Source organism: Aquarana catesbeiana, linkage group LG03, assembly GCF_042186555.1.
Source record: "Aquarana catesbeiana isolate 2022-GZ linkage group LG03, ASM4218655v1, whole genome shotgun sequence".
In the NCBI taxonomy this organism is placed as follows: Eukaryota; Metazoa; Chordata; class Amphibia; order Anura; family Ranidae; genus Aquarana; species Aquarana catesbeiana.
This window is the reverse complement of record NC_133326.1, coordinates 655,195,007-655,222,957: the sequence shown is the minus strand read 5'-3', so window position 1 is coordinate 655,222,957 and position 27,951 is coordinate 655,195,007. Positions and strand designations below refer to the sequence as shown.

The window sequence follows — 27,951 nt, the reverse complement described above, 5'->3', positions numbered from 1 at the left end:
TCTGAGAAACTGCGTCTAATCTTTGTGACAGTGATATATTTAATATATTGCAGTTTACCAATCCTAATGATGCTGTGGCAGTATTAGTTTTCATTTTTGGGGTAAGAAAATACCTATTGACCATGCCAAAAATTCCATTTCCTCATCCCTAATGTTGAGGTGAAAAGAGCCATTGTCTACCATGTAAAGGAGACGAAGAAAGACAGACATAGTTGAAGTCCGGCCTTTGTGGCAACCATGGCTGCCTCCACAGATACAGTGGAGGAGTCAGTGTAGCCTTTCTTGTACCAGAAGTATGTTATTTGCAGGGTCACAAAGTGAAAACAGCCTGCAAAAATACAGCTACCACATGTAAGGACTGGTAAGCTGCACAATATTACAATTTTGTTGTGTTTGGGTTCTTCATATGCCATAAGTCAAACGTTTGCAAGTTTATCTACATTTACACATTCCAGTAACAGAAACCCCCACTTACTTTGTGCCCAGCCCCCATGATGGCATCCTCTAAAGTCCTAGAGCAAAATGGGGTTGAAACACTTAATTCCAGGCTCAGCTATACGCCTTCCAAGCTCACCTTGCTGGCTCCAGCCTGTTTATTGGAACACTTATCTCTTTACAATTAGCAGGAAGGTGATTTTTGAAGTAGTAGAGCGATTTTATAACAAGATTACACAATTATGAAGGCGATCCTAATATTTTTGGCAGGCGGATTAAGGCTTAACCACAGCTTTTTACTACCCTGTGGGGTAAACTTGGGATTTCACACTTCCTTACCATATTAGACCCTCAATTCGGGTCTCTTATGGCATAATGTTGCAATACAGAGAGCACCAGACAGATGTCTTTCCCTTAAGCTCCACGTCGGCTGCTGACAACTTTGGCTGGCTAGTTTCTGGGTCTTAATTGCCAGCTGCTCTCATTGGCTGGGTTTAAGGTGATGTCACTCCCATGCATATGTAGGATATCTATCAACTTCAGCATTGTTAAAGTTGTACAACAAGCTGTGTGGGTGCAGCTCACTATACAGGGGTGGACAGGCAGGTAAGTAACTTTAAAGGCAGAAGAAACAAAACATCATCTCATCTACAGTAAAAAAAAAAAAAAAAATTCTGTCTCTTCACCCATTTTTATTTTTCAGCATATGGTTCCACTTTATTCACTTCTGCTCACCGTATAGCAAAGGGGTCAAGTTATCCTGACTGGGTGTCACATGATGTCCAGCAGGATAAGCCACTCGGGCGCACAGCGCGGGGATTAGTAGTGAGCCTATGACGTAGTGTTCAATCACAGCTCATCATGTTAACCACGAAGTGCCATTTATCGGCTTCTTCTCTACTTGCGCTGACAAGGTGTGAGGAGAGCCGATCAGCGGCTTTCCTGACCGGCGGGGGGGGGGTTTCTGTGCTGATAATCAGTGCAGACCCACCAGGGCTGCCAATTAGTGCCCATCAGTAATGCCTGTTAGGCTGGCTTCACACTGATACTACACGACTGTCAATCCTACTTTGCTCTATGAAATCAGTTCTACTACTTTGATCCAACTTTGTGATAGTAGACTTGTCCTTTTGACCAATCAAAACAATCCCAGTGTGACCTAAATTCCTTTTGCTGCTGTAATCACCATGTCGGATGGTTATGACAAGGATCCTACTTTGATCTGACTTCAATGAGCTGAAGTAGGATCAAAGTCAGGCCAAAGAAGTGCAGAGACCATTTTCAAAGTCGGATCAGTTAGGATGGATCTCATAGGGAAACATTGATTTTCACGCGACGTGAGCTCCCAATGTCTGAGCGTTTGTTGTACTAGTGTGAACCCGGCCTCACCAGTGCTCATCAGGGAAGGAGAAAATGTACTTATTTACAAAATTTTAAAAAGGAAACAAACTTTTTTTTTTGCTTAAAAAAAAAAAAAAACAGCGGTGATCAAATACCACCAAAAGAAAGCTCTATTTGTGAGGGGGGGAATTTTTAAAAAAAAAATTTTGTTTGGGTACAGTGTTACACGACCATGCAATTATCATTCAAAGTGCGACAGCACTGAAAATTGGCCTGGGCAGGAAGGGGGTGAAAGTACCCGGTATTGAAGTGGTTAAGAAACGTACACTTTATGGCCAATGGTTTGTAGACACCTGACCATCCCATCTCTCTACATGGTCAAAAGTATACAGACAACCCTCCAGATGATTAAGGTCAGCTGTAAGGAGTACTGCTAATGCTAGACCAGACAAAGACAGCTGCATTTTCAGGCTTGTGGCAGGCCTTTTTTTTTTTTTTCAAGCATAACTACTCCCCTAACCCCCCCACACACGCACACACACGGTTTCCCTATTGTATATGACCTCGAGTAGCCTACACTGAACCCTGACCTGAACACCAAGCCAGGTCTTCCTGTCCGGCTGACTGAACACAGATTCCTACAACCACACTGCAAAGTCTTGTGAAATGTCTTCCCAGAAGAGTGGAGAATTTTATACCCACAAAGGGAGCCACTTAGATATGAATAACACATTAGCGAGAACCTGTGGGCAGACCATTCATGTTAACAACAATCACACACTAAGAAAACCTCACTGGTGTAGATCTGTAAAGGAAAAAAAAAAATTTTAAAAAATCCACCTGCCATCTTGGAAATAACATCATTAACACCAGCAGATTACTTTCCAAAACTTGAAGAACAAGCATGTATAAACTTGTTGCAGCCCAATTAGTTTGTGTATTAAAGGAAGGATGACAATGACAGCCCCTGAGCAAGTCCCAGAAGCAATCCTTCCCTTTGGACAGTTATACTATGAGACTGCTTTCACACTGAAAGCACCGGCTGTTAGCGCTAAACCATTGCTTGTTTTAGCAACTTTACAGCCGCTAGCGGGATGCTCTAAACCCAGAAAAAAAAAAGGGGGGGGGGGCTAAAAACTCCCATTATGCAGCGCTTTGAAAGCACTGCCCATTCATCTCAATGGGCAGGGCGTTTTGGGAGTGCTGAATACAGCGCTCCCAACCCACCCCAAAGACGCTGCTTGCAGGACTTTTCGGAACATCCCGCAAGCACACTGCCCGAGTGTGAAAAGTCACACTGGAATGAATTGGAGGCTATTTCCAGCGCTAAAGAGCCTGAAAACCACCCCAGTGTGAAAGGGGTCTGAAAGTGTAATTCAGATAAATATTACTTACCGATACAAGGCCAGTCACCCCGGCACAAAAAGAGAGAGCAGCTGTGACCAGTGTTTATTACAGGAAGCTCCTGCACAGAGGGAAAATCTGACACTGGATTACTGCACAGATCTGGAAGAAATACACAAAGCACACCAAGATTCAAGGAAGAATTCACATGATGAATGTATTTAGACCAGGGATCTCCAAACTTGCTAAGCAAAGGGCCAGTTTACTGTTTTTAAGACTTTAGGAGGGCCGGACTGTGACCAGTGGGAGTAGAAAATGCCTCAAACTTGGTGGTCAGTAGGGGAAAAATAATTACATAACGTGGTCAGTTGAAGTTGTTGGTATTAGTGGGAGGAATTGTTTCCCATCTTCGGTGCCCATGGAGGGAATAGTGCCCCATCTTCGGTGTCCGTGGAGGGAATAGTGCCCCATCTTCGGTGTCCGTGGGAGGAATAGTTTCCCATCTTCGGTGTCCGTGGGAGGAAGAGAGCTCCATCTTTGGTATCCTTGGGAGGAAGAGAGCTCCATCTTTGGTGTCTGTGGGAGGAAGAGAGCTCCATCTTTGGTGTCTGTGGGAGGAAGAGAGCTCCATCTTTGGTGTCTGTGGGAGGAAGAGAGCTCCATCTTTGGTGTCTGTGAAGTGGGAAGAGAGCTCCATCTTTTGTGTCTGTGAAGTGGGAAGAGAGCTCCATCTTTGGTGTCTGTGGGAGGAAGAGAGTTCCATCTTTGGTGTCTGTGGGAGGAAGAGAGCTCCATCTTTGGTGTCTGTGAAGTGGGAAGAGAGCTCCATCTTTTGTGTCTGTGAAGTGGGAAGAGAGCTCCATCTTTGGTGTCTGTGGGAGGAAGAGAGTTCCATCTTTGGTGTCTGTGGGAGGAAGAGAGCTCCATCTTTGGTGTCTGTGAAGTGGGAAGAGAGCTTCATCTTTGGTGTCTGTGGGAGGAAGAGAGCTCCATCTTTGGTGTCTGTGGGAGGAAGAGAGCTCCATCTTTGGTGTCTGTGAAGTGGGAAGAGAGCTCCATCTTTGGTGTCTGTGAAGTGGGAAGAGAGCTCCATCTTTTGTGTCTGTGAAGTGGGAAGAGAGCTCCATCTTTGGTGTCTGTGAAGTGGAAAGAGAGCTCCATCTTTGGTGTCTGTGGGAGGAAGAGAGCTCCATCTTTGGTGTGAGGGGAAGGAACAGTGTCCCATTCATTGGTGTCAGTCTAAGGAATAGAGAGCTCCTTCTATGGTGTCAGTGGGATGACTAGTGCCCCATTGTTGGTGTCAGAGGGAGAAATAGAGCCCTAAGGGACAGGCAAAGACAAGGAAAGGGTCACATCCAGCCCACAGGCTGCAGTTTGGAGACCACTGATTTAGACAATAGCTTTCTTACTTTATTTTAAGTTTAAGTTTTATAAGTTAAAAATTGAATAAAAAGATATAACAAGATCAACCTTGGCGTTTACATTTTGCTCTAGTCTACATTAGTCGGTAGGGTGAGTCAGGTGAGCTAGCACTTCACTGCAGTAAACACCCACTCATCAGTGATCGACATTTAGCAGACATTATGCCTACCTGCACCGATGCCCATAGCTTTGCCTAAATGTGAACAGAAGACAGTCAACAAGATGTGTGTGCGCTCCAAATCACACTGTACAGACACTAGTCAGATCTCATACACTTTACTGCTCCTGTAAAAAATTGAATAATACAACACACACTATTGCCTAATACAAGGTCAGTCAGTACTCAGAGAAATACCACTATATTCGCACAGAAAGCAAAACAGCTTATAGTATACTGTTAGCTGCAGTTCCTGAGTCCCAGAATAGAAAGGGCAGACGCAGCAGTAATTCTTCCTCATCCAGATAAAACTGGCTTTATTAAAGTTGTGTGCACCACATGGGGACACAGTAGTAGTGAATGACGCCTCCTGATGCTCGGTGGGCCTTGCTAGGACAGTTAGTGGTCTTGTGGAAGAATGGATGTCTGCAGGCAGGAAGCGTGCCTAGTGCAATGCCCTTTATTGAAAAGTCAGAGGCACAAGGTGGGCAGGGGTGAGACTGGCTTAGGATCCATGCACACTGGATAAAAAAATTGCTGATTCTACATGAGTTTTGTGTTTGGCCTGTAGAAGCAGCTCAATGTTTAGTCGGGGGGGAAAAAAAACCTCTGGTTTGCATTTCTGATTAGAGCTTTCTAGCAGAAAATATGCTAAACTGTGTACAAAAACACTCTATATGAGTATATTTTTTTTTTCTAGCACGGGAACCAGCATTTTTTTTTTTTTTTTTTTTTTTTTTAGTGTGCATGGAGCCTCAGATGGATGTTCTTCACTTTAGAGAGATTTTTGTCTTGCTTCCTGTTGTGTCTTTAGGACAGTAAGTAAAGGAAAATCTCCCTACTGAGTCACAGACCAAAAAAAAAAAAAAAGGATCTGAACTCCCTATTTTGTCTACAGAGAACAGACGCTATTGGCCTCACAGCCGCTGTAGTGATCTGGTGAAGAGGGCCTACCTAACCCTCCCCCCCCCCCCCCCCCCGCCTCCCATTTTTTTTTTTTTTTTTCTTGTTCTCATCTGTTTTTCCCCCCTTTCTTCAACCTTTTATGAGCTTTACGGTCATTTAGGCCGTTCCCTCCCTTGAGTACCTTACAAACACAAAATTGTTCACGGAGGTCACTCATCCGGAATTATAGAATATGGTTCTATACTGTTATTCTGTACCAACTATGCCACGATGTGCCTTTATATCATTTTTATACCAGATTATGGTTTGTGCAAGTGGTTTTGTAAAATTCCTTGAACTATAACGAATTTAAAAAAAATAACTAAAATAAAAAGTGAGTTTTACCATTCCTTATATCATTCACAAATAAAAAGGTTTTTGGCTTTAGATACACTCACCGGCCACTTTATTGGGTACAATACAGGAAGGTGTGGATAGACGCCCACCTGAAAGTAATAACCACGGACTAGGCAGCTTATAAAAGGCATCTTTAATACAAAATTCATGGTAGCACCAAAAAGCTGCATTTAAAAAAATTCCAATACCCAAACAAGAGAGTTAACAACAAAAACAGGCAATATTGTCTAAAATAGTGCAGCTGCTTCATTCATATCACTCACTCATATACTATTCACATCCGTTAGCTTTAGTGGTAGCCTAAAAAGTGCTGTGATGAAACACTAGGAAGTAAACCCTGAGGAGTTTTTCTTCCTCTTTTGCTCGCTGCAAAGCCTGCAAATGAAAAGCATAATGGGCTAGTATGCATTGCATACTAGCCCATTATGTGCCACTTACCTGCAAAAGAATCCAGCGATGTCCCCTGTGTAGGCAGCGTCCATCTTCTAGCCCCTCTTCCTTTTGGGCCGCGGACTCCGGCTCTGTGATTTGCCGGAGCCATGTGATGTCATGCGCACGGGAGCCACGATTAACGGCACAGGCTAGGGAAGAAACGGCACTTCGTTTAGTTCCTTCCCTGCGCATGCACCTTTGGAATTTTCAGCAGACTACAAGTGAAATATCTCCTAGAAGGCGCACGTTTAGGAGATATTTCCACTACCTATAGGTAGAAGTCCAAAAAGTGGGTTTACAACCACTTTAAGTTCAGGGTTCAAATAGTTTTACCCAACATAAGTTTATAGTTGGGTGGCCAGATAACGTACACTTGTGTGTGTGTGTCCTGGAATCACGTAGAAGGAAAAAAGTCCAGCGTACATCCTATGTCAATGACAGATAGAAAAGCCAGGGTCTCTGATTGTTGTAATAAGTTCCACTAAACGGAGTCAAATTAGTAAGGCAAGCATTGGTTGGACTGATTGGGCGGCAGCCCTGCAAATGTATTGAACACAGTTCTCAGTGTTGCTATATTTGACCAAAAAAAAAAAAACACAACAATGTTAGCTGTGGCACTTTACCACCAAAGATGGTCTGAAGGCACATATAAAGCCATTGAAAAGATCAAGGACCCGCAGGTCCACTCACCCAGCCTTGATGTGGTAGACCCCGCTTGCGTTCCAGCCCTGGATGACCGGCTTACTCACACTGGCAGGGTGCAGGTAATCAGTGCGAGGCGGGGGGTCGGTAGGAGGTCATCAGTGCGAGGCGGGGGGTCAGTAGGAGGTCATCAGTGCGAGGCGGGGGGTCAGTAGGAGGTCATCAGTGCAAGGCGGGGGGTCAGTAGGAGGTCATCAGTGCGAGGCGGGGGTCAGTAGTAAGAGGTAATCAGTGCAAAGCGGGGGTCAGTAGGAGAAGGTAATGAGTGAGAGGCGGGGGTCAGTAGGAGAAGGTAATGAGTGAGAGGCGGGGGTCAGTAGGAGGACGTCATCAGTGCGAGGCGGGGGGTTAGTAGGAGGACGTCATCAGTGCGAGGTGGGGGGGTCAGTAGGAGGACGTCATCAGTGCGAGGCGGGGGGTCAGTAGGAGGACGTCGTCAGTGCGAGGCGGGGGGTCAGTAGGAGAAGGTAATAAGTGAGAGGCGGGGGGTCAGTAGGAGGAGGTCATCAGTGCGAGGCGAGGGTCAGTAGGAGGACGTCATCAGTGCGAGGCGAGGGTCAGTAGGAGGACGTCATAAGTGCGAGGTGGGGGTCAGTAGGAGGACGTCATCAGTGCGAGGCGGGGGGTCAGTAGGAGGACGTCATCAGTGCGAGGCGGGGGGTCAGTAGGAGGACGTCATCAGTGCGAGGCGGGGGGTCAGTAGGAGGACGTCATCAGTGCGAGGCGGGGGGTCAGTAGGAGGACGTCATCAGTGCGAGGCGGGGGGTCAGTAGGAGGACGTCATCAGTGCGAGGCGGGGGGTCAGTAGGAGAAGGTAATGAGTGAGAGGCGGGGGTCAGTATGAGGAGGTCATCAGTGCGAGGCGGGGGTCAGTAGGAGGACGTCATCAGTGCGAGGTGGGGGGTCAGTAGGAGGACGTCATCAGTGCGAGGCGGGGGGTCAGTAGGACGTCATCAGTGCGAGGCGGGGGGTCAGTAGGAGGACGTCATCAGTGCGAGGCGGGGGGTCAGTAAGAGAAGGTAATGAGTGCGAGGCGGGGGTCAGTAGGAGGACGTCATCAGTGCGAGGCGGGGGTCAGTAGGAGGACGTCATCAGTGCGAGGCGGGGGTCAGTAGGAGGACGTCATCAGTGCGAGGCGGGGGTCAGTAGGAGGACGTCATCAGTGCGAGGCGGGGGTCAGTAGGAGGACGTCATCAGTGCGAGGCGGGGGTCAGTAGGAGGACGTCATCAGTGCGAGGCGGGGGTCAGTAGGAGGACGTCATCAGTGCGAGGCGGGGGTCAGTAGGAGGACGTCATCAGTGCGAGGCGAGGGTCAGTAGGAGGACGTCATCAGTGCGAGGCGGGGGTCAGTAGGAGGATGTCATCAGTGCGAGGTGGGGGGTCAGTAGGAGAAGGTAATGAGTGCGAGGCGGGGGTCAGTAGGAGGACGTCATCAGTGCGAGGCGAGGGTCAGTAGGAGGACGTCATCAGTGCGAGGCGGGGGTCAGTAGGAGGATGTCATCAGTGCGAGGTGGGGGGTCAGTAGGAGAAGGTAATGAGTGCGAGGCGGGGGTCAGTAGGAGGACGTCATCAGTGTGAGGCGGGGGTCAGTAGGAGGACGTCATCAGTGCGAGGCGGGGGTCAGTAGGAGGACGTCATCAGTGCGAGGCGGGGGTCAGTAGGAGGACGTCATCAGTGCGAGGCAGGGGTCAGTAGGAGGACGTCATCAGTGCGAGGCGGGGGTCAGTAGGAGGACGTCATCAGTGCGAGGCGGGGGTCAGTAGGAGGACGTCATCAGTGCGAGGCGGGGGTCAGTAGGAGGACGTCATCAGTGCGAGGCGGGGGTCAGTAGGAGGACGTCATCAGTGCGAGGCGGGGGGTCAGTAGGAGAATGTCATCAGTGCGAGGTGGGGGGTCAGTAGGAGAAGGTAATGAGTGAGAGGCGGGGGTCAGTAGGAGGATGTCATCAGTGCGAGGTGGAAGTCAGTAGGAGGACGTCATCAGTGCGAGGCGGGGGGTCAGTAGGAGGTAATCAGTGCGAGGCGGGGGGGTCAGTAGGAGGTAATCAGTGCGAGGCGGGGGTCAGTAGGAGGTAATCAGTGCGAGGCGGGGGTCAGTAGGAGGTAATCAGTGCGAGGCGGGGGTCAGTAGGAGGTAATCAGTGCGAGGCGGGGGTCAGTAGGAGGTAATCAGTGCGAGGCGGGGGTCAGTAGGAGGTAATCAGTGCGAGGCGGGGGTCAGTAGGAGGTAATCAGTGCGAGGCGGGGGTCAGTAGGAGGTAATCAGTGCGAGGCGGGGGTCAGTAGGAGGACGTCATCAGTGTGAGGCGTCAGTAGGAGAAGGTAATGAGTGAGAGGCGGGGGTCAGTAGGAGGAGGTCATCAGAGCGAGGCGGGGGGTCAGTAGGAGAAGGTAATGAGTGAGAGAGGCGGGGGTCAGTAGGAGGAGGTCATCAGAGCGAGGCGGGGGGTCAGTATGGAAGGCTTTGCTGGAAATAAGAACGTTCACCGCTGGTCAAGTCTTGCGTAGCAATAGCTTAGCGTGCCTAATCCAACATGGGTGCCGTTGTAATTAAAGAGTCCATTGAGCATGTGCAGGTAAGCAGACTGCATGGGATGCGACGGCGGTGCGTCATTCACGTGATGTTGCCAATTGATTTGTTCCAACATTTGTAGGCATCGATACCAAAAAGTAAAGAAATACCCAAAAGTAAAAAATAAAAACACACGCTGTTTTTCAGTTTTGTTAAAAATGTTTATTAATATCTGTTTTTCGGAATTTTTACTCCATTATGTGCAATTCTTCTGTCTCACAGTTAAGGGAACACACAGCGATATCTTGGCACTTAAAAGAGCAGAGAGGAAGGAGACATTGAAAGGGAGCATTTTGGAAACCACAGAACCCCCACTCCCTCACCCACTGCGCAATGGGATGAGGAAATATGGGATGTGGCGCTTATCTCAAGCATTTGCACTTACCAAAAGTGCGCAATTAGTGAAAAGTCCTTTATGACAAAAGGAAAAATGTGGGCTAATTTTTTTGCCCACAATTAAAAAATAAACTTATATAAAAACAAAAAAAACACCACCCACTGGCCCAGGGGGAAGTAGAAAAACAGAAGCATAAAAAGAATAAAATGTGCAACCCTCCCTCTCTGCTGAGTCATTCCAAAAAATTTACCAGTCTGTCTGTGAAATTGTCTATTTTATTGCCAACAAGGGAAGAATCACTTTTTTTTTTCCTTCATCAACATTACATTTTATAGGACTGGTTGAAACAAAAAAAGGTAACTTCATCCATTAAAATTGTGCAATTCCATCAGAAAAAAAAACTGACATATCAATTGTGGGTGTAGCACATGCTCACATTCAGAAGCTGGCACTGACATACTATGCAAGGATGCAATGCAAGGGTTAGCCAAAAGCAACAAATCTGAAGAAGTCCAAAGACGGCATAGTATCTGGCAAATCCCATTCTGCAGAACTACAAATCCCAGCACACAGTTCTCAGCAGTCCAAAAGGCATTCCATGTGCCATCACAAAGAATTATACAGCACCATCTAGTGTCAGTGTCGGGTATTACATCCTCCTGCTCCTGTAGTTTCCTGCATATGTTATTCCAGGCAGCCCTTGACAGTGACATCTAGTGTTTGTGAGCAAGTACTACACAATTACCAAGCAACTGCTGAAAATTTTCATATGTAACAGAAAGGCCTATAAAATATACATGTTTAAAATATGTTGAATCTTCCTTTTTTTTTTTTTCCTAAGCAACTACTGTGAAAATGGTGGATGTGATCACTAGTGAAAAAAAAAAAATCTAATTTGGCAAAACGCAAACAAAAAGCAAAAATAATAAAAAAAAAAAATTAAAAAAACATATGCTTGTGCAGCCTTGCGCACTTCTGCATATAAAAAAAAAAACAAAAACAAAAAAAAAAACACACAAACAGATTGCCTAAGGGCTGCTTCTTTTCAGATCTCCATTCCCACCCCTTTGCCTGCAAAAATATTAATTCAAATTATTTACATCCTGTTACAGCCCAAAGCAGGGCTCAGCTAACTGAGAAACCTACATGTGGGAAGAGAGGTTACTATATATACAGATATATGTACAGCAAGACATGCATTGTGCAGGCAGGTCAGTCAAACCCAATGGCAGCCCTTGTATTTAAAAAAAAAAAAAACTCAACTGCATCTTCGGGATTCTTAGTTGAGGTGTGGCAATCTCCACGCTTTACCTTACTGAATATAGTGTTTATTAGGACTACACACGATTTCTATATATAATGCTGGGAACTGCAAAGAGAGGAAATGAAGATGGATTAGTAATGTGGTGATTTTAAGCTGCCTACATCATGAACAGGCCGATTCATAAAGAAACCAACGTGCCCAATGAGATCGGTGGAGCTCATGTATAACAAGTGAAGGGATGGATTATAGGTTGCCCTTTGCAAAGTTAAGACTACACTTTACAACCAGCAGAGGGTGAAAACTGGCCAATTTCCTGATATTAAAAAAAAAAAAGGAAAAAATTATATATATATATATATATATATATATATATATATATATATATATATATATATATATATCCCAGCTTTCACCCATCAGTTGCCAAGGCCAGATTGCCCACAGCATCCAAACAGCCACTTTTTCTAGTGCAAATAAAGACACCATGCTGACTCCCATGCACAGTGATATCTGAAGATGGAAAATTTAGGAGAGGTGACAGCTCAGTGCTGGAGAGTTTTAATACTGCTTTAAGAGGACAAGCAACTGTGACAGTTGCCATTCATGGCATGCGTTGAAAGTAACAGTTCTAGAAAACCATTAAATTGATGAATTAGTTCCGTTTTTAAGGGTCAAATCACAATGGAAAGCAAACGTTCCCAGGCGGCCCCAATTCATTTGAAATCACGCAAAAAAAGTAGTCATCATGCGCAAACAAAGAGATGCATTTAGGATGCCACTAAAGTGATTGTTTGTTTTTTTTTTTTTAATAACCACTTCAGCCCCGGAAGGATTTACCTCCTTCCTGACCAGAGCACTTTTTGCGATTCGGCACTGCGTCGCTTTAACTGACAATTGCGCGGTCATGCAAACAAAATTGATGTCTTTTTTCCCCCACAAATAGAGCTTTCTTTTGGTGGTATTTTATCACCTCTGCGGTATTTATTTTTTGCGCTATAAACAACAAAAAGAGCGTCAATTTTGAAAAAAAACTTTTTTTTTACTTTTTGCTATAATAAATATCCCCCAAAAATATATAAAAAAAATAAATGTCTTTCTCAGTTTAGGCCGATATGTATTCTCCTACATATTTTTGGTTAAAAAAAAAAAAAAAAGAAAAAAAAAAAAAAAATCACAATAAGCGTATATTGATTGGTTTGCGCAAAAGTTATAGAGTCTACAAAATAGGGGATAGATTTATGGCATTTTTATTATTATTTTTTTTTTTAAATTAGTAATGACGGCGATCTGCGATTTTTATCGTGACTGCGACATTATGGCGGACACATCAGACACCATTTTGGGACCTTTGTCATTTATACAGTGATCAGTGCTATAAAAATGCACTGATTACTGTGTAAATGACACTGACAGGGAAAGGGTTAAACACTAGGGGACGATCAAGGGGTTAAGTGTGTCCTAGGGAGTAATTCTAATTGTGGGGGGGGGGGGATTGCCTCACTAGAACATAACAGCGAGCACTGCTCCCGATGACTGGGAGCGGTAGATCTCTATCATGTTGCTAGGCAGAACAGGGAAATGCCTTGTTTACATAGGCATCTCCCCGTTCTGCCGCTCTGTGACAGGATCGCGGGCCCCCGGCAGACATCGAGTCTGCGGGACCCGCGGGCACGGTCATGGAGTAGGCGGCACGTCCACAATGCCGCAATTCAAAGGGGATGTACCTGTATGCCCATTTGCCCAGCCAGCCATTGTACCGACGTACATTGTCGCATGTGGTTAAATATCACTTTACTGGCAGCAAGGAGCTTGCTATGGGGGTACTTGGCAAGAGGGAGAGGCTAAGAATGCCGGTGGCGGACCCAAGAAGAGGAGCATCGGTGCTAACCTGTGCAAAATCATTACATAGAGTAGGTAAGTATAAGATGTTTATTATTAAAAAAACCCAAACATGTTATACTTACCTGCTCTATGTAATGGTTTTGCACAGGTCAGCACCGATGCTCCTCTTCTTAGGTCTGCCGCCGGCGCTCTTAGCCCCTCCCCCTTGGAGCAAGTGAAGCTTGCTATGGGGGCACTTGTGCGTGCTTGCGCCTGAGCTGGCTCTGTGTCCATAAGATACAGAGAGCGCGGCTCAGCCCCACCCCAATGACTATGATTGACAGCAGGATGAGCCAATGGCTCCTGATGCTGCATCTCAGCCAATCGGGAGGGAGAGACCCAGGAGAGCCTCGGCTCTCGTGCACATTGCTGGATCGCTCTTAGGTAAGTATTAGGGGGGCTGAGGGGGCATCTGGACACTAAAGGCTCTGTAACTTAATGCAAAGAATGCATGGAGGTAAAAAAAAAAAACCTTCAGCCTTTACACCCACTTAAGGCCTGATTCACATCTATGCATTTTTAGTGCTTTTTGCATTTTAAAGATTTGCACTACAAAACGTGTTCCATAGGAAACCATGTTAAAAGGACTGTAGTGCAAATCTGCAAAATGCAAAAAGCACTAAAAATGCATAGATGTGAATCGGGCCTAATGGCACCCGTACACATCTTGTAAGGCACAGAATGCGCCTTTTTCTGCTCTGCCTTCTGGTGTGAATGGACGCTGACAGTGTAATTCAGGTAAATGTATTGAATCGTTTGTTTTTACAACCCGTGAATGGTTGCCACTTAAAACTTTGCCCATAGCAACCAAATTCCAGGTCCTATTTAGCTTCCCCATAGCAGCCAATCAGATTACAGCTTTCAATTTTCTTACGAAACATAACCAGGTTGCCATGGAAATACTGTCTAAAGCCCCACACACGCACACAGACCGAATGTCGGGAGACATTCGGTCCATGTGTATGTCAGCCGGCACGACAGATGCTGACCGTTTGGCCGGCTTCTGTTGGACGAGCATGCTGGAAAACCAGCAGCCGACCAGCTCCCGATAGTTTTTAAGAACTATTAGTGGGTACCAGGCTTAAGGCAACAAGACTCCACCGCGCTCTATTTCAGCACAAAAAAAAATGAACACTAATATCTGGTTGCTATGGAAGCACTTCCTACAGCAAGCGCCCGCCATTGAGTCAGAAACGGCAAAAAAAAATGAAAGCCATTATGTGACTGGTTGCTATGATAAAATCGCCCATAGCAACCAGGTTCCAGCTGTGAGTTTCCTAAGTAAAAGCAGATATCTGCTTGCCTGGGGCAACAATATCATTTTGCCATTCCTTCGGTGGTTATACATCTGCCCCAGCGTTGTTAGCTTTTGGCATACAGTAATTACAGTAGGTTCTATTTTCAGTGGCCTTATTACTAACTGGTACCATATAGTGCCCTCTCTATCCCTACTATACCTCTGTACAGAAGAACCTTTATACTACAGGCTTTTCCCAACTTCCTACAAGATCAGCTATACATATATTTACAAAATTAACATGTAACAGCATGCCTGGTAGGGGGCGCCGTGCTCAAACACCACAGCTGTCCAATAAACTCCTGCACTTAAAACCGCATGAAAAGATTTGGAGATTTTTTTGTTTTTTTTAGGATTCCATTTCTAAAATGCATGAAGAATAGGAGGTGGCTATGAGAGAAGCTGGAAACAGCTGTTCCATATTAAAAAAAAAAACACACAGGTCTACATAACCATGCCAAAGCCATTCTGCATGATCCATAAAAGTTCTCAAAAACACAACTTAAGGTGCCACCCGATGATTTTATAAGCCAGGAACATCCCAACAATCCCCTCCCCCCATACGATGACATTTCCCCCAAGGGGTGGGTCCATGACAGCCTGGCCTCAGAGGAAGTGGGTTGGAAGGACGCCGGCCGTCATTCAACCCGGAAGACTGAGCATGAAGAAAGGAATAACTACAGGGAAGAGCTCTCAATTGAAGGTAAGTATTGCAGCAAACCTGCTTGTTTTGTTTTTTACTATTACTGGTCTGAGTTTTATTTTTATTTTATTGCTGTGGTTCAGCTTAAATCTCTGCTGGTAAGACCTTTATGCCTACAGGAGAACTATAGGTTTGGATATCTTATACATAATTACATTGGTGCAGCTTGGACCAATGTAACTAAATATATATATATATGATTGCACAGTTCTCAGAGCATGTATGTTTATTTTTAAACCCATACTTCTCCTTTAAAGTGATACTAAAGTCTATTTATTTTGTAATTAAAAATAACAAACATGTTATACTTAAAGTGGAGTTCCAACCTGAAAAAAAAAAAATTAGTAATGCGTTTAAAAAAATAAAAAAAAACATTTGGAGAAAATTTTTTTTTTTACACTCACCTCTAAATGCCTGTTGCTAGGGGGTCCCTCGTAGTCTGCCTCCTTCGGTGCCTGGGCTCCTGATGTCACTTCCCTCGGCGCAGGAAGAGAGATTGCCTCTCTCCCTCACTCTTGTCAATCATCTGGGACACGTGACCGGTCCCAGATGATTGCGGGGCCAGTGACAGCAAGCCACAGCCGGGCGCCCACAGTTAGGAATGCCGGCGCCGCCGAGCGGAGGGGGGGGATGAGCGGGGTTTCGATCCCCCTCATCGCTGGACCCTGGGACAGTTAAGCGTCCAATTAAAAGTCAGCAGCTGCAGTATTTGTAGCTGCTGACTTTTAATTTTTTTTTTTTTTTTTAATGGGAACTCCACTTTAAGAACCGCTGATCACTCAGTGCTCCATGCCAGTCACCACTGTCTTCGCTGCCCCCCCCCCCCCCCCCTCATTGGATCACTGGGCTGTGGAGGGGGCGGGAGCAACTCAATGAGAGGCTGGGCCAGCTGTCGGTCAAGGCTCCTGGGTGGATCTCGACCGGCTCTGTGACGTCAGCCGACAGCAAGCTTCAGCCCTGTGTCAGCTGAAAACGGGTCACAGGAGCGCAGTTCGTTCTGCACAGCTCGCCAAAACGAGCTGTACTTCTCCTTTAGGAGTCAGTGACTCTTAGGCTTGGTTTACACCTGTGCAACTATTAGTGTGTTTGCTATAATGCACAACAAACCATTTTACATGTTTTCCCAATTAGCCCGTTCACATCTGTGCATTTTCCTTAAGTGTGTTTTAGGAGGGAGAGGTGCAGGCACTTTTGGTGCAGGAAGGTGCGATTTTTGGCCCCATAGACTTCAATGGGTGCACATGAAAAACAAAATGTGCATGCAATTTTTTTGGTGTGTTTTCTGTAGTGTTTTGTGTTTAACAACTAGTCTCCTCCTCCTCCTAAAAAAAAAAAAAAAAAAAAGTATAAAGCATGAAATCGCATAAAAAATGCACCCAAAAAAAAAAAAAAAAAAGAAGCACAGGTGGGAAGCTAGCCTTAGCATTGAAACCAGTGCAAGAAACAGCCCTGAAGCTTGCCAATTTTAAATCAAGTCAGCTATAGGAGCTCCTATATTCATACGCTGACAGGTTTCCAAGATGGAAAATGGCTCCTGGACAGCATCAACCTATCACTGGCAGGTCTGACCTGTCTGCAAATTCTTTCTTAAAGCATGTTTCCACTTAAAATGATTTATCTTCATCTTCCGGTCCAGTATTGCCCTCTGTTCCTTTCACCACCCATCTTTTAGATTGAATGACATCCAGTGTCATGCAACCCACTTCCTTGGAGCCCAGGTTGTGAAGGACACACCCCCTGGGGGAGGTGCCTTAGATTGCCGGCCGAGGCCCAGAGAACACCACTCACGTCTTACATAAACACCATTCTCTGTAGCAGTGCTTCCCAACTCCAGTCCTCAAGGTGCACCAACAGGTCATGTTTTCAGGCTTCCCATTCATTTTGCACAGGTGATTTGATCACTAATTACACAGCCGTTGCATCTGACGGAAATCCTGAAAACATGACCTGTTGTGGCGCCTTGAGGATTGGAGTTCTATAGCAGTAGTCATCAACCCTGTCTTCAGGGCCCACTAACGGGCCAGGTTTGCAAGATATCTGAAATACATCGCAGGTGATATCATTTGCTGCTCAGTGATTGCAGTATTCTAGTCTGCATCTCCCCAAGGTAATACATAAAACCCGGCCTGTTAGTGGGTCCTGAGGACACGGTTGATGACCACAGCTCTATAGCATTTAGGGCTGTGAACTGCCTAACACCAAGGAAGAAGAGAAGAGAGGCCCAAAGGACCATCATATGACCAGCCAGAAGACTGCGGGAGGAAAAAGGGGTATGTGTAATGTGTGGGAAGAGACAGATTCTTTTTTTTTTTGTAAGTGGGGATCTGTTTTAATCTCTATCCCCCTTTTAAAAAGGAAACCTATTTATATGCGGTGTATACTGGAATACATCCTTTTAAAAATCACCAGAGAGAATTCTGTGCTTATGCAAACATAAAATCAGTAACATAGCTGCAGATCAGTGCACCTATATATACAGATAAAACCAACTACCGTATCTTCCGGCGTATAAGACGACCTTTTACACGGGCAAGAATCGGGGGTCGTCTTATACGCCGGGTATCAAATGCAGTCGGCTGTATGTCAGCCCGTCAGATGTGCAGTAATACTGTATGTAGCTTCGGCTACATACAGTATACACCGCAGAGCCAATCCCGGCGAGCGATGTATTCCAATAATGAATACAGAGCCTGCTTGGATTGGCTTTGAGAGTCAGAGAGGCGCGGGCTGACGATGTTACAGCCTCTGCCAATCCGAGCAGGCTTTGTATTCATTAATAGAATACATCACTCGCCGTGATTGGCTCAGCGCGGTATGGCACCAAGAAGGAAATATAGGCAATATGAAGCCTCAGAAGGGGGGTAATCCTATACAGTGAGCATTATGCAAAAACTGTAGAAATACAGTAGAATCGGGGGGTCGTCTTATACGCCCGGTCGTCTTATACACCGGAAAATACATGCAGCTTTACCTACTGCTCCCTCTTTTATGCCCGTCAGTGTAGAAGTTTTGATAGACTCCGTGAATGATTGAGACACATCGCACCAGCCAGGCATTGGTGGAAGCGCCTTCGTATATATCCTCGCTGCTAATTTCAGCAATGTATTCTGGTTGGCTTTCAGACTAACCAAATCGGCAAACTGTATCCATGCATGCTATCTATTAAAAAAAAAATACTGATCAGATCCATGCTCATAGCTGTGTGAAGGGTCAAATACGTGGGAGGATTTTTACTTTTTAGAATGATTTACCACTGTCTGGCAACTTCCTCATTTAAACTACATTCAAATCAATGTACAGCAAATGAAGGAGATTCTCAAATCAGATGAATTTCCATGTTGATAAAGGATTTAAAAATCTCACACATAGCTGTCCTCCAACAACAGATCTGAGGAATGGATACACATACTTTGATATTCTCTCTTGACTTGAGGATTTCATATATATATACAAAAGTTTCTAAAAGTGTTGCCAAGTTGGCTATAGTGGCCAACTAGCTTTTCACTCTGCTACAACTAAAGCACTAATTGGCTCCTATGGGCAGACTCCTTAAAGTGTTACTAAACCCACAACAGTAAAATCAGTCTGTAGATGCAGTAAAGCATGCTTGTTATATCCTCTGTGGAACCCAAGTGGTTAATCCTCTGCATTGTGTAAAAAGGCTGTTTGATCCTCCCCTTCTTCCACTGTACCCAATCTATCTGCTGACAGAACAAAGGCTAGGGGACAAGCTGCACATGCTCGGTTTGGTATGTATTGCTAGAGTTTTCTTTTTGTTTTCATGTGATCAGCACAGGGCCAATCAGCACTGTCCAGAAAGAGGGTCAGGGGTCCTGCAGCCTTATAGGACAGTCAGAGGAGAATGAAAAAAACTCCTCCTACAAGCTTTAACCAGACACTGATAGAAGTCACAAGACCGCTATATACTGCTGATGAGAAAAAGGGGTATTTAGTAGTTTATATTTACTAAAATAATAACATTTCCATGTTCTGTGTACTGTGGGAGACCAGATATAAATGAATACAGGGTCCTGGGTTTAGTAACACTTTAAAGGCCCCACAGCAAAAAAGGACAAATTTGGCTGGTGCCCATAGCAAGCAGGTTTCTACTGTCCCTATATAACCTGCTCAAGGGAAAAAAAAAGAAAAGAAAAAGAAGGATCATGAGAGCAATATGTTTGGCTGCTACAAGCAATTGCCCCTTTCTGAAGTTTTAGAAAAAGCCAACCCAAGTAAACTTTTAAAAAACCCATCAGAATCCCTCTACCATAAAATTGCCCATGATGTTTTTTGTCCATGTGATTTTGTGCTAGCATCGAACCAAGATCAAAAATTATCTTCCGCCCTTTCACAATCCATCAAGCCATTTTGTAGCCTTTGTGGCTATTTTTTGGTAATAAATTATAAAGCAAATGTGTCAGCCATTTTTCATATATTTTTTTTTTTTTTTTCCTTTTGAAATTAAAAGTCACATTTACCTTTATCAGCCTGATAAGCCACTGGTACATTCCCCTCTGATCACAGTTTCACCTTATAAGTAAGGGCTATAATGCAGCCTCTGGTATAAGCCCCACCCACTTGTTGCTTTGCCATCCAATGAGAATGCCCTCATTAACTTCCATGCACTCGAAATAGGAAACCTCTTCAAGCCCTTAATGGCAATGAAAAATCAGGATCAGAGGGGACATAATAGAGGATTCTCTGGCTAGCAAGGGTAATAGCAAGGGCTTTGTGGTGCCTGCTCCTAAGTCTTTCTTACGTTCAAAAGTGAAAAGGACCTATAGGTTAACAGAGTGATTCCAGCCAACCCCCATGCCCTTTTTTAAAGTGCAAAAACAAAACCTTTTGTAAATGTACAGGCCTTTAAAGTGTAAGTTCACCTTTACAGGTAAACTTACACTGGACCCCCATTCCCATTGCACCGGGTCCCGCAAACTGTGAGGCCGGCGATCCCCCGCACAGATAGATCGCATCCCTGGGGTTTGAAATCCCCACGGCTTTCTCTCCTCTTCGTCTGCGGTGACAGGACGGGCTACGCCGGTTCTGATTGGTAGGCACCGCCCATGTGACGGCGCCAACCAATTAGAATGCTCCTAAACGTGCCGCCTGACAAGGTATGTTTTGGAGATTAAGCTGCGGGGGATTTCTAAGCCCCGGACGGTGAGTCGACTATCTGTTGTCTCCTAGCGGGTGATCGCCACGCTCCAGGTCAGCGGGACTGGGGGGTCCTGAATAAGTTCACCTTACAGATTTTTTCTGTAAAGGTGAACTTACCCTTTAAGAAAATGAAGCCCAAAGATATAAAGACAAAATCACACACCAAGGAACCCGTTTCTTATTGTTATCTGCAGCCTTAATGCTAGCTACCTTTGTGCCTGAGCACAAAATTAGCTAACCCAATAGGATTTCACTCACAAGCCACGCATACATAAATTTATCAATGGTTTGTGAGATTACACCATGACCAGTCAGGTGTTTGTGCTGCAAAAATCTCGGGAACAAAGGCAACAGAGACAAAGTAAAACAAGCGAAGGGAAGGAAGCTCATTTAAGAGAAAGCCAAGAAACGATGCTTCATAAAAGAATATATTGTATTCTATAAAATATTGGTTTTGCCAAAAAAAAAAAAAAAATCTGGCTCCCGTGGGGTGACTGGTTCACTCCAAGCAAGGTGCTGGCGTTAATCAAAACCTAGGATAAAGGAAAATCACCAAACTTTGGAGAAAAGGCATTACAGTTATTAAAAATGTTTTCAACCCTTTCAATAAAGTGAGATACCTCTGCTTGCAAGACCCAAGAACACGCCTGGAGATCATTCAAAGCCTGGAGCACAGTATAAAGACAGCGCTGCCATCAGCAACAAGCGAGCATCTAGCTCTTTCTTCTAGTGCAGTTAAGAAAATGAAGTCTATGGAGCTACATCGACTAAGTACGGTGACCCACAGCAACCAATCAGAAGAAATCTTTCAGTGATTTGACTAAAAAAAAAAAAAACGGAAATCTGGCTGCTTTAGGTGGGGGGAGCTCTGTCCATATTTATTTCTTATTGAAAGAGCTTGTGCAACACCAGTATTTACCTTGCAAGCTAAAAGAATATATACGGGTCATATTTGCAGCTTGTTTCAGGCCCGAGCACACCAGGCTTTTTGTGCGCAGCCAGCATGCTCCGGGGCGACCTTCGACTCCTTCTTGGGATGCGGCAGGAGAGGCTTGAAAAATGTAAGTAAATACTAAAAAGGAAAAAACGCTAAATCTCGCAGTAGGGATGCAGGACTTGGGTTATCAGTTGGCCAGTGAGAATACCGTACTTCTACCTCGACTGCACTATAAAATGACGCAAAAGTATCTATTTACAAGTGAATCTCAGTTTTAGCTCTGTGACCTTTGAATGTGCTGTATGACGATGCGGAGTATCTCTATACACTGATAATGTACACGCTGCGCTATATAATGACACTGCGTATAACTCTATACTGATAATGGAACACGGGGCGCTAAATGATACCGAGTACCTCATGCAGCAGTGTATAGTGATACCGAGTACCTCCACACCAGTCTCTAGTTCGTGCAGCAGCAGCACGCAGTCATACTTAGCACCTCCTACTGCGGCGTTTAGATTACAGTCCACCTCCTGAGTGCCACATTGTCCTCTACACCCTCTTCCCTCGGTGAAGACAGAGGGGGCGATATTTACATGTGTGGGCCCGTACAGAAGGGTTATCAGGGCATCCCCTCGCCTGGCTCACCGTCGAAACCGGTGCCATGATCTCCGCCAGTGGCCGCACCCATCAGGTCGGGCTCCATTTTGCCGGTGTCATTGATGAAAGACGTGTAAGCGTCTCCTTCGGCCATCAGCAGCTTCAGCTTTGGGATCCAGCTCTTGCGCACCACGCGCCGGGCGTTTGTGCACATGTCCGCTGCAATGGCGTTCATCTCACTCTCCTTAAAATTCGGGGCGAAATTCTGACAGTAAACTGTGGAAGACATGAGAGGTCAACTGAAGGGATTGACATGTACATGTTTAAAGATATTATGCATGGACTGTACCCACCCATACAAGACTTTCCCACAGCAATCACAAACCTCTACAGATATCTGACATAAGTATACAGTACTGTGAAAAGGTATTTGCCCCCCCCATCCTGATTTTTTTTTTTGCATATTTGTCACACCTAAATGGTTCAAGCTCATCAAGCAAATTTTATTATTACACAAAAGATAACCCGAGTAAATACAAAATGGAGTTTTTAACCAATGGCTAGCTGCCATAACCCCGGTATCCTCTTCTTCAGTGAGCGGTCCGGTTTAAGATAAAAGTGGTCTCTGCAGCGGATTCGCCGTAGAGATCACTTTTATCGGCGGCGGGAGAGGGAGTGCTCCCATGCCCACCACTGCTTACCGGAGCCGTCGGCAGCAGCGGAGGCGATCGGATCCTTACTGTGGCCTGACATGGAGACGAGTGAGAGGAAGATGGCCCCCCACCCTTCTACATATCATTGCAAGGCCGGAACGACGTCACTTCCGCCCATAGCTCTTAAAAGGTCCATTTTTTTTTTTTTCATTGCATTTTAGTGTAAATATGAGATCTGAGGTCTTTTTGACCCCAGATCTCATATTTAAGAGGTCCTGTCATGCTTTTTTTCTATTACAAGGGATGTTTACATTCATTGTAATAGGAATAAAAGTGACATAATTTTTTTGTTAAAAAAAAACTGTGTAAAAATAAAAAATAAATGGTAAAATAAATAAGAAAAATAAATACATTTTTAAACATGCCCTGTCCAAACGAGCTCGCATGCAGAAGCGAACGCATACGTGAGTAGCGCCCGCCTATGAAAACGGTGTTCAAACCACACATGTGAGGTATCGCCACAATCGGTAGAGCAAGAGCAAAAATTCTAGCCCTAGACCTCCTCTGTAACTCAAAACATGTAACCTGTAGAATTTTTTTAATGGTCACCTATGGAGATTTTTAAGGGTAAAAGTTTGTCGCCATTCCACGAGTGGCCGCAATTTTGAAGTGTGACATGTTGGGTATCAATTTACTCGGCGTAACATTATTTTTCACAATATAAAAAAAAAATGGGCCAACTTTACTGTTGTCTTATTTAATTTAAAAAAAGTGTATTTTTTCCAAAAAAAAAGTGCGCTTGTAAGACCGCTGCGCAAATACAGTGTGACAGAAAGTATTTCAATGACCGCCATTTTATTCTCTAGGGTGTTAGAAAAAAAAATGTATAATGTTTGGGGGTTCTAAGTAATTTTCTAGCACAAAAACCTGTTTTTAACTTGTAAACAACAAATCTCAGAAAGAGGCTCGGCCCTTAAGTGGTTAAATGAGGATTTAATTTATTAAAAAGGGAAAAAAGCTGTTCAAACCTGCCTGGCTCTATGTGAAAAAGTAATTGCCCCTAAACCTAATAACTGGTTGTGGCACCCTTGGCGGCAACAACTGCAATCAAGCGTTTGCGATAACTGGCGATGAGTCTTTCACATCGCTGTGGAGGAAATTTGGCCTACTCTTTGTTTTAATTCAGCCACATTGTTGAAGGTCATGCTACAGCATCTCAAATCGGATTTAAGTCTGGACTTTGACTAGGCCACTCCAAAACCTTCATTTTATTTATTTTTGAGCCGTGGACTTGCTGGTGTTTTTCAGATCATTGTCCTGCTGCATAACCCAAGTGCACTTGAGCTTGAGGTCATGAACTGATGGCCGGACATTCGGCTTCAGGATTTTCTGGTAGAACTCAGAATTCATGGTTCCATCAATTATGGTAAGTCGTCCAGGTCCTGAAGCTGGCAAAGCACCCCCAGACCATCACACTACCACCACCATGTCTGACTGTTGGTATGATGTCCTTGTTATAAAATGCTGTATTAGTTTTATGCCAGATGTAATGGGACGCACACCTTTCCAAAAAGTTCTACTTTTGTCTCATCAGTCCACAGCATATTTGCCCAAAAGTCTTGGTGATAATCAAGAGGGTTTTTGTCAAATGTGAGGTGAGCTTTTGTGTTCTTTTTGGTCATCAGTGGCTTTGGCCTTGGAACTCTCCCATGGACACCATTTTTGCCCAGTCTCCTTCTTGTTGTTGAATCATCAACATTGACCTTACCTGAGGCAAGTGAGGCCTGCAGGTCATTAGATGTTGTTCTGGGCTCTTTTATGACCTCCTGGATGAGTCTTTGTCATGCTCTTGGAGTCATTTTTGTAGGTCGGCCACTCCTGAGAAGGTTCACCACTGTTCCAAGTTTTCTCCATTTGTGGATAATGGCTCTCCTCGTGGTTCGCTGGAGCCCCAAAGCTTTAGAAATGGCTTTGTAACCCTTTCCAGACTGATAAATGTCAATTACTTACGATTTCTCATCTGTTCTTTAATTTCTTTACACTGCGGCATGATATGTGGCTTTTTGAGATCTTTTAGCGTGCTTCACTTTGTCAGACAGCTTCTATTTAAGTGATTTCTTAATTCAACAGTTCTTGCAGTATTTAGGCCTGGGTGTGGCAAGTGAAATTTAACTCGGCTTTCCAAAAAATGTGGTTAATCACAGTTCATTCATGAGTTAGCAAGGCTGAAAGGGCAATACATTTTTCACATTGGGCCAGGCAAGTTTGAACAGCATTTTTCCCTTAAATGAAATCATTTAAAAACTGCATTTAGTATTCACTCGGGTTATTTTTGTGTAATATTCAAATTTGTTTATTGATCTGAATCATTTAAGTGTAACAAATCTGCTAAAAAAAACTAAATAAAAAAAAAAAAAAAAAAAACAGCACTGTAGCTAAGCTACCGGATAGACATTGCAATCAACCATTTTCCCAGTCTTATTACTTTCCTGTTACAGCAGTTGTGTTAATATTATGATTATTATAATTAGGCACCAGAGTTACACAGGCCATAGATGACTCAAAATTTGTCGTCCGGTTCAGCAGGAACTGGCTGAATTTCGATCTATAGGCTGGCTGGTTGTACTGAAGTTGATCAATCAACTTGGGTGCAACCAGCCTGTCAGGTCTTTCCTGAAATGACTGCCAGCGGCTATAGCCGCCAGTAGTGATCATTTTATTCTAAGGTCAAGGAAACCTCCCACTGTCCATATACAAAAGCGCAGCAGGAGGAATTCAGTGTTGATGGGGGAATCAATTCATTTTCTTCAACCCCTAGTAGAAGGAAAGAAAATTGCATAATCTATGGCCAGCCTTGGACCTTGTGCACACGGTAATCAGTGCTTAGTAATAGACCTGGTCCGACACAACCCCTTCTCTTCTAAGCAACACAAATCTGTGTGAGGGGCAGCTATGGCAGCACAGAGCACTGGAGGAGGACATGACAATGTATTTTTACTGGGAAGATAAAAGATGAATTTAGTATTTGCAAAAGAAAATCATACCATGACATGCCGTGTCCAGGACTATAATGAGCTACAAAGCTGTGGAGGTGGATGGGTTTAAAGGTCCAACTCCTGCCAAAACCATTGCCAGATATTAAATTGCCATCTAGTTCCTCCACTCTAGTCAAAGCTTAAAAGATAAAGGATTAGGGCAGGTGGTGGTCATGCCGCTCACCCCTGAGACTGTCAGAGAACCAAGAGCTGCGTGATCTTTTCCTGCATGACACAATTTCATCCCCAGAAAATGTAGAATATTAAACAAAGGCCCTGCAATCACCTTTCCCCACCCAATCTTCACTGTACTAAACATTACTGTAAAAAGGGAGAGAAAAGGGAATACATACATATGGGAGTTTTAGGGTGCCAGAAATTCCAAAAAAAAAAAAAAAAAAACCATTAAAACGTGCTCCAGTTTAACTTATACAGTGTATTTTCCTGATTAATCTTCCTGACAAAGCTCCTTGCGAAGCGCGTTACATAGTAGGTGAGGTTGAAAAAAAGACACAAGTCCATCAATTCCAACCTATGTGTGTGATTATATGTCAGTATTACATTGTATATCCCTGTATGTTGCGGTTGTTCAGGTGCTTATCTAATAGTTTTTTGAAACCATCGATGCCCCCCGCTGAGACCACCGCCTGTGGAAGGGAATTGCACATCCTTGACGCTCTTAAAGTAAATAACCCTCTACGCAGTTGAAGGTTAAACCTCTTTTCTTTTAATTCAATTTTAATGAGTGGCCATGAGTCTTATTAATCTCTCTTCCGTGAAAAAGTTTTATCCCTATTGTGGGGTCACCAGTACGGGATTTGTAAATTGAAATCATATCCCCTCTCAAGCGTCTCTTCTCCAGAGAGAATAAGTTCAGTGCTCCCAACCTTTCCTCATAACTAAGATCCTCCAGACCCTTTATTAGCTTTGTTGCCCTTCTTTGTACTCGCTCCATTTCCAGTACATCCTTCCTGAGGACTGGTGCCCAGAACTGGACAGCATACTCCAGGTGCAGCCGGACCAGAGTCTTGTAGAGTGGGAGAATTATCGTTTTATCTCTGGAGTTGATCCCCTTTTTAATGCATGCCAATATTTTGCTTTGTTAGCAGCAGCTTGGCATTGCATGCCATTGCTGAGCCTATCATCTACTAGGACCCCCAGGTCCTTTTCCATCCTAGATTCCCCCAGAGGTTCTCCCCCCAGTGTATAGATTGCATTCATATTTTTGCCACCCAAATGCATTATTTTACATTTTTCCACATGAAACCTCATTTGCCATGTAGTTGCCCACCCCATTAATTTGTTCAGATCTTCTTGCAAGGTTTCCACATCCTGCGGAGAAGTTATTGCCCTGCTTAGCTTAGTATCATCCGCAAATACAGAGATTGAACTGTTTATCCCATCCTTCAGGTCGTTTATGAACAAATTAAATAGGATTGGTCCCAGCACAGAACCCTGGGGGACCCCACTACCCACCCCTGACCATTCTGAGTACTCCCCATTTATCACCACCCTCTGAACTCTCCCTTGTAGCCAGTTTTCAATCCATGTACTCACCCTATGGTCCATGCCAACGGACCTTATTTTGTACAGTAAAGGTTTATGGGGAACTGTGTCAAATGCTGTTGCAAAATCCAGATACACCACGTCTACGGGCCTTCCTTTATCTAGATGGCAACTCACCTCCTCATAGAAGGTTAATAGATTGGTTTGGCAAGAACGATTCTTCATGATTCCATGCTGATTACTGCTAATGATACCGTTCTCATTATTAAAATCTTGTATATATTCCCTTATCATCCCCTCCAAGAGTTTACATACTATTGATGTTAGGCTAACTGGTCTGTAATTCCCAGGGATGTATTTTGACCCTTTTTTTAAATATTGGTGCTACATTAGCTTTTCTCCAATCAGCTGGTACCATTCCAGTCAGTAGACTGTCTGTAAAAAATAGAAAAAACGGTCTGACAATTACTTGACTAAGTTCCATAAGTACCCTCTGGTGCAGGCCGGTGATTTATTAATGTTACGTTTCCCAAGTCTATTTCTATCTCTGTCCTCTGTTAGCCAAGAGGACAAACACATAGATTAAAGAACAAGATACCATCTTTATTTACTTAGTTCAAAGAACCATTTTTCTGCTGGAATTGCTTGATGGCTCACAAAAAAATCGAACTATGCAACAGTGTATGTTAGGACAAGGGTGTATGAGATGGTAATCTACTAGGGAAAGAAAAATATTTGTTACCTAATCAAAGAAAAAAAGTTTAAAGTGTCTATACTGTTTAAAATCCAGTAATACACCGTCTCACCCTGCTCTGCACATGCTCAGTTGCTCTTTTTTTTTTAGGCACCTTGCCAAATTTGTAGAGGCCGAT

At 44.3% G+C, this 27,951-nt stretch overlaps 1 protein-coding gene across 2 annotated transcripts in view; it reads right to left on the bottom strand.

Annotated features, from left to right (window-relative positions):
* Positions 1 to 16,004: 16,004 nt before the first annotated feature.
* NACC1 (nucleus accumbens associated 1) overlaps positions 16,005 to 27,951 on the bottom strand; it is a 60,174-nt gene continuing 48,227 nt past the window's right edge. For both annotated transcript variants that reach the window (XM_073622734.1, XM_073622736.1), the window contains exon 7: positions 16,005 to 22,161. In XM_073622734.1, the coding sequence (XP_073478835.1) occupies positions 21,908 to 22,161 (254 nt within the window). In that variant the 3' untranslated portion in view covers positions 16,005 to 21,907. The remainder of the gene's footprint in view (positions 22,162 to 27,951) is intronic.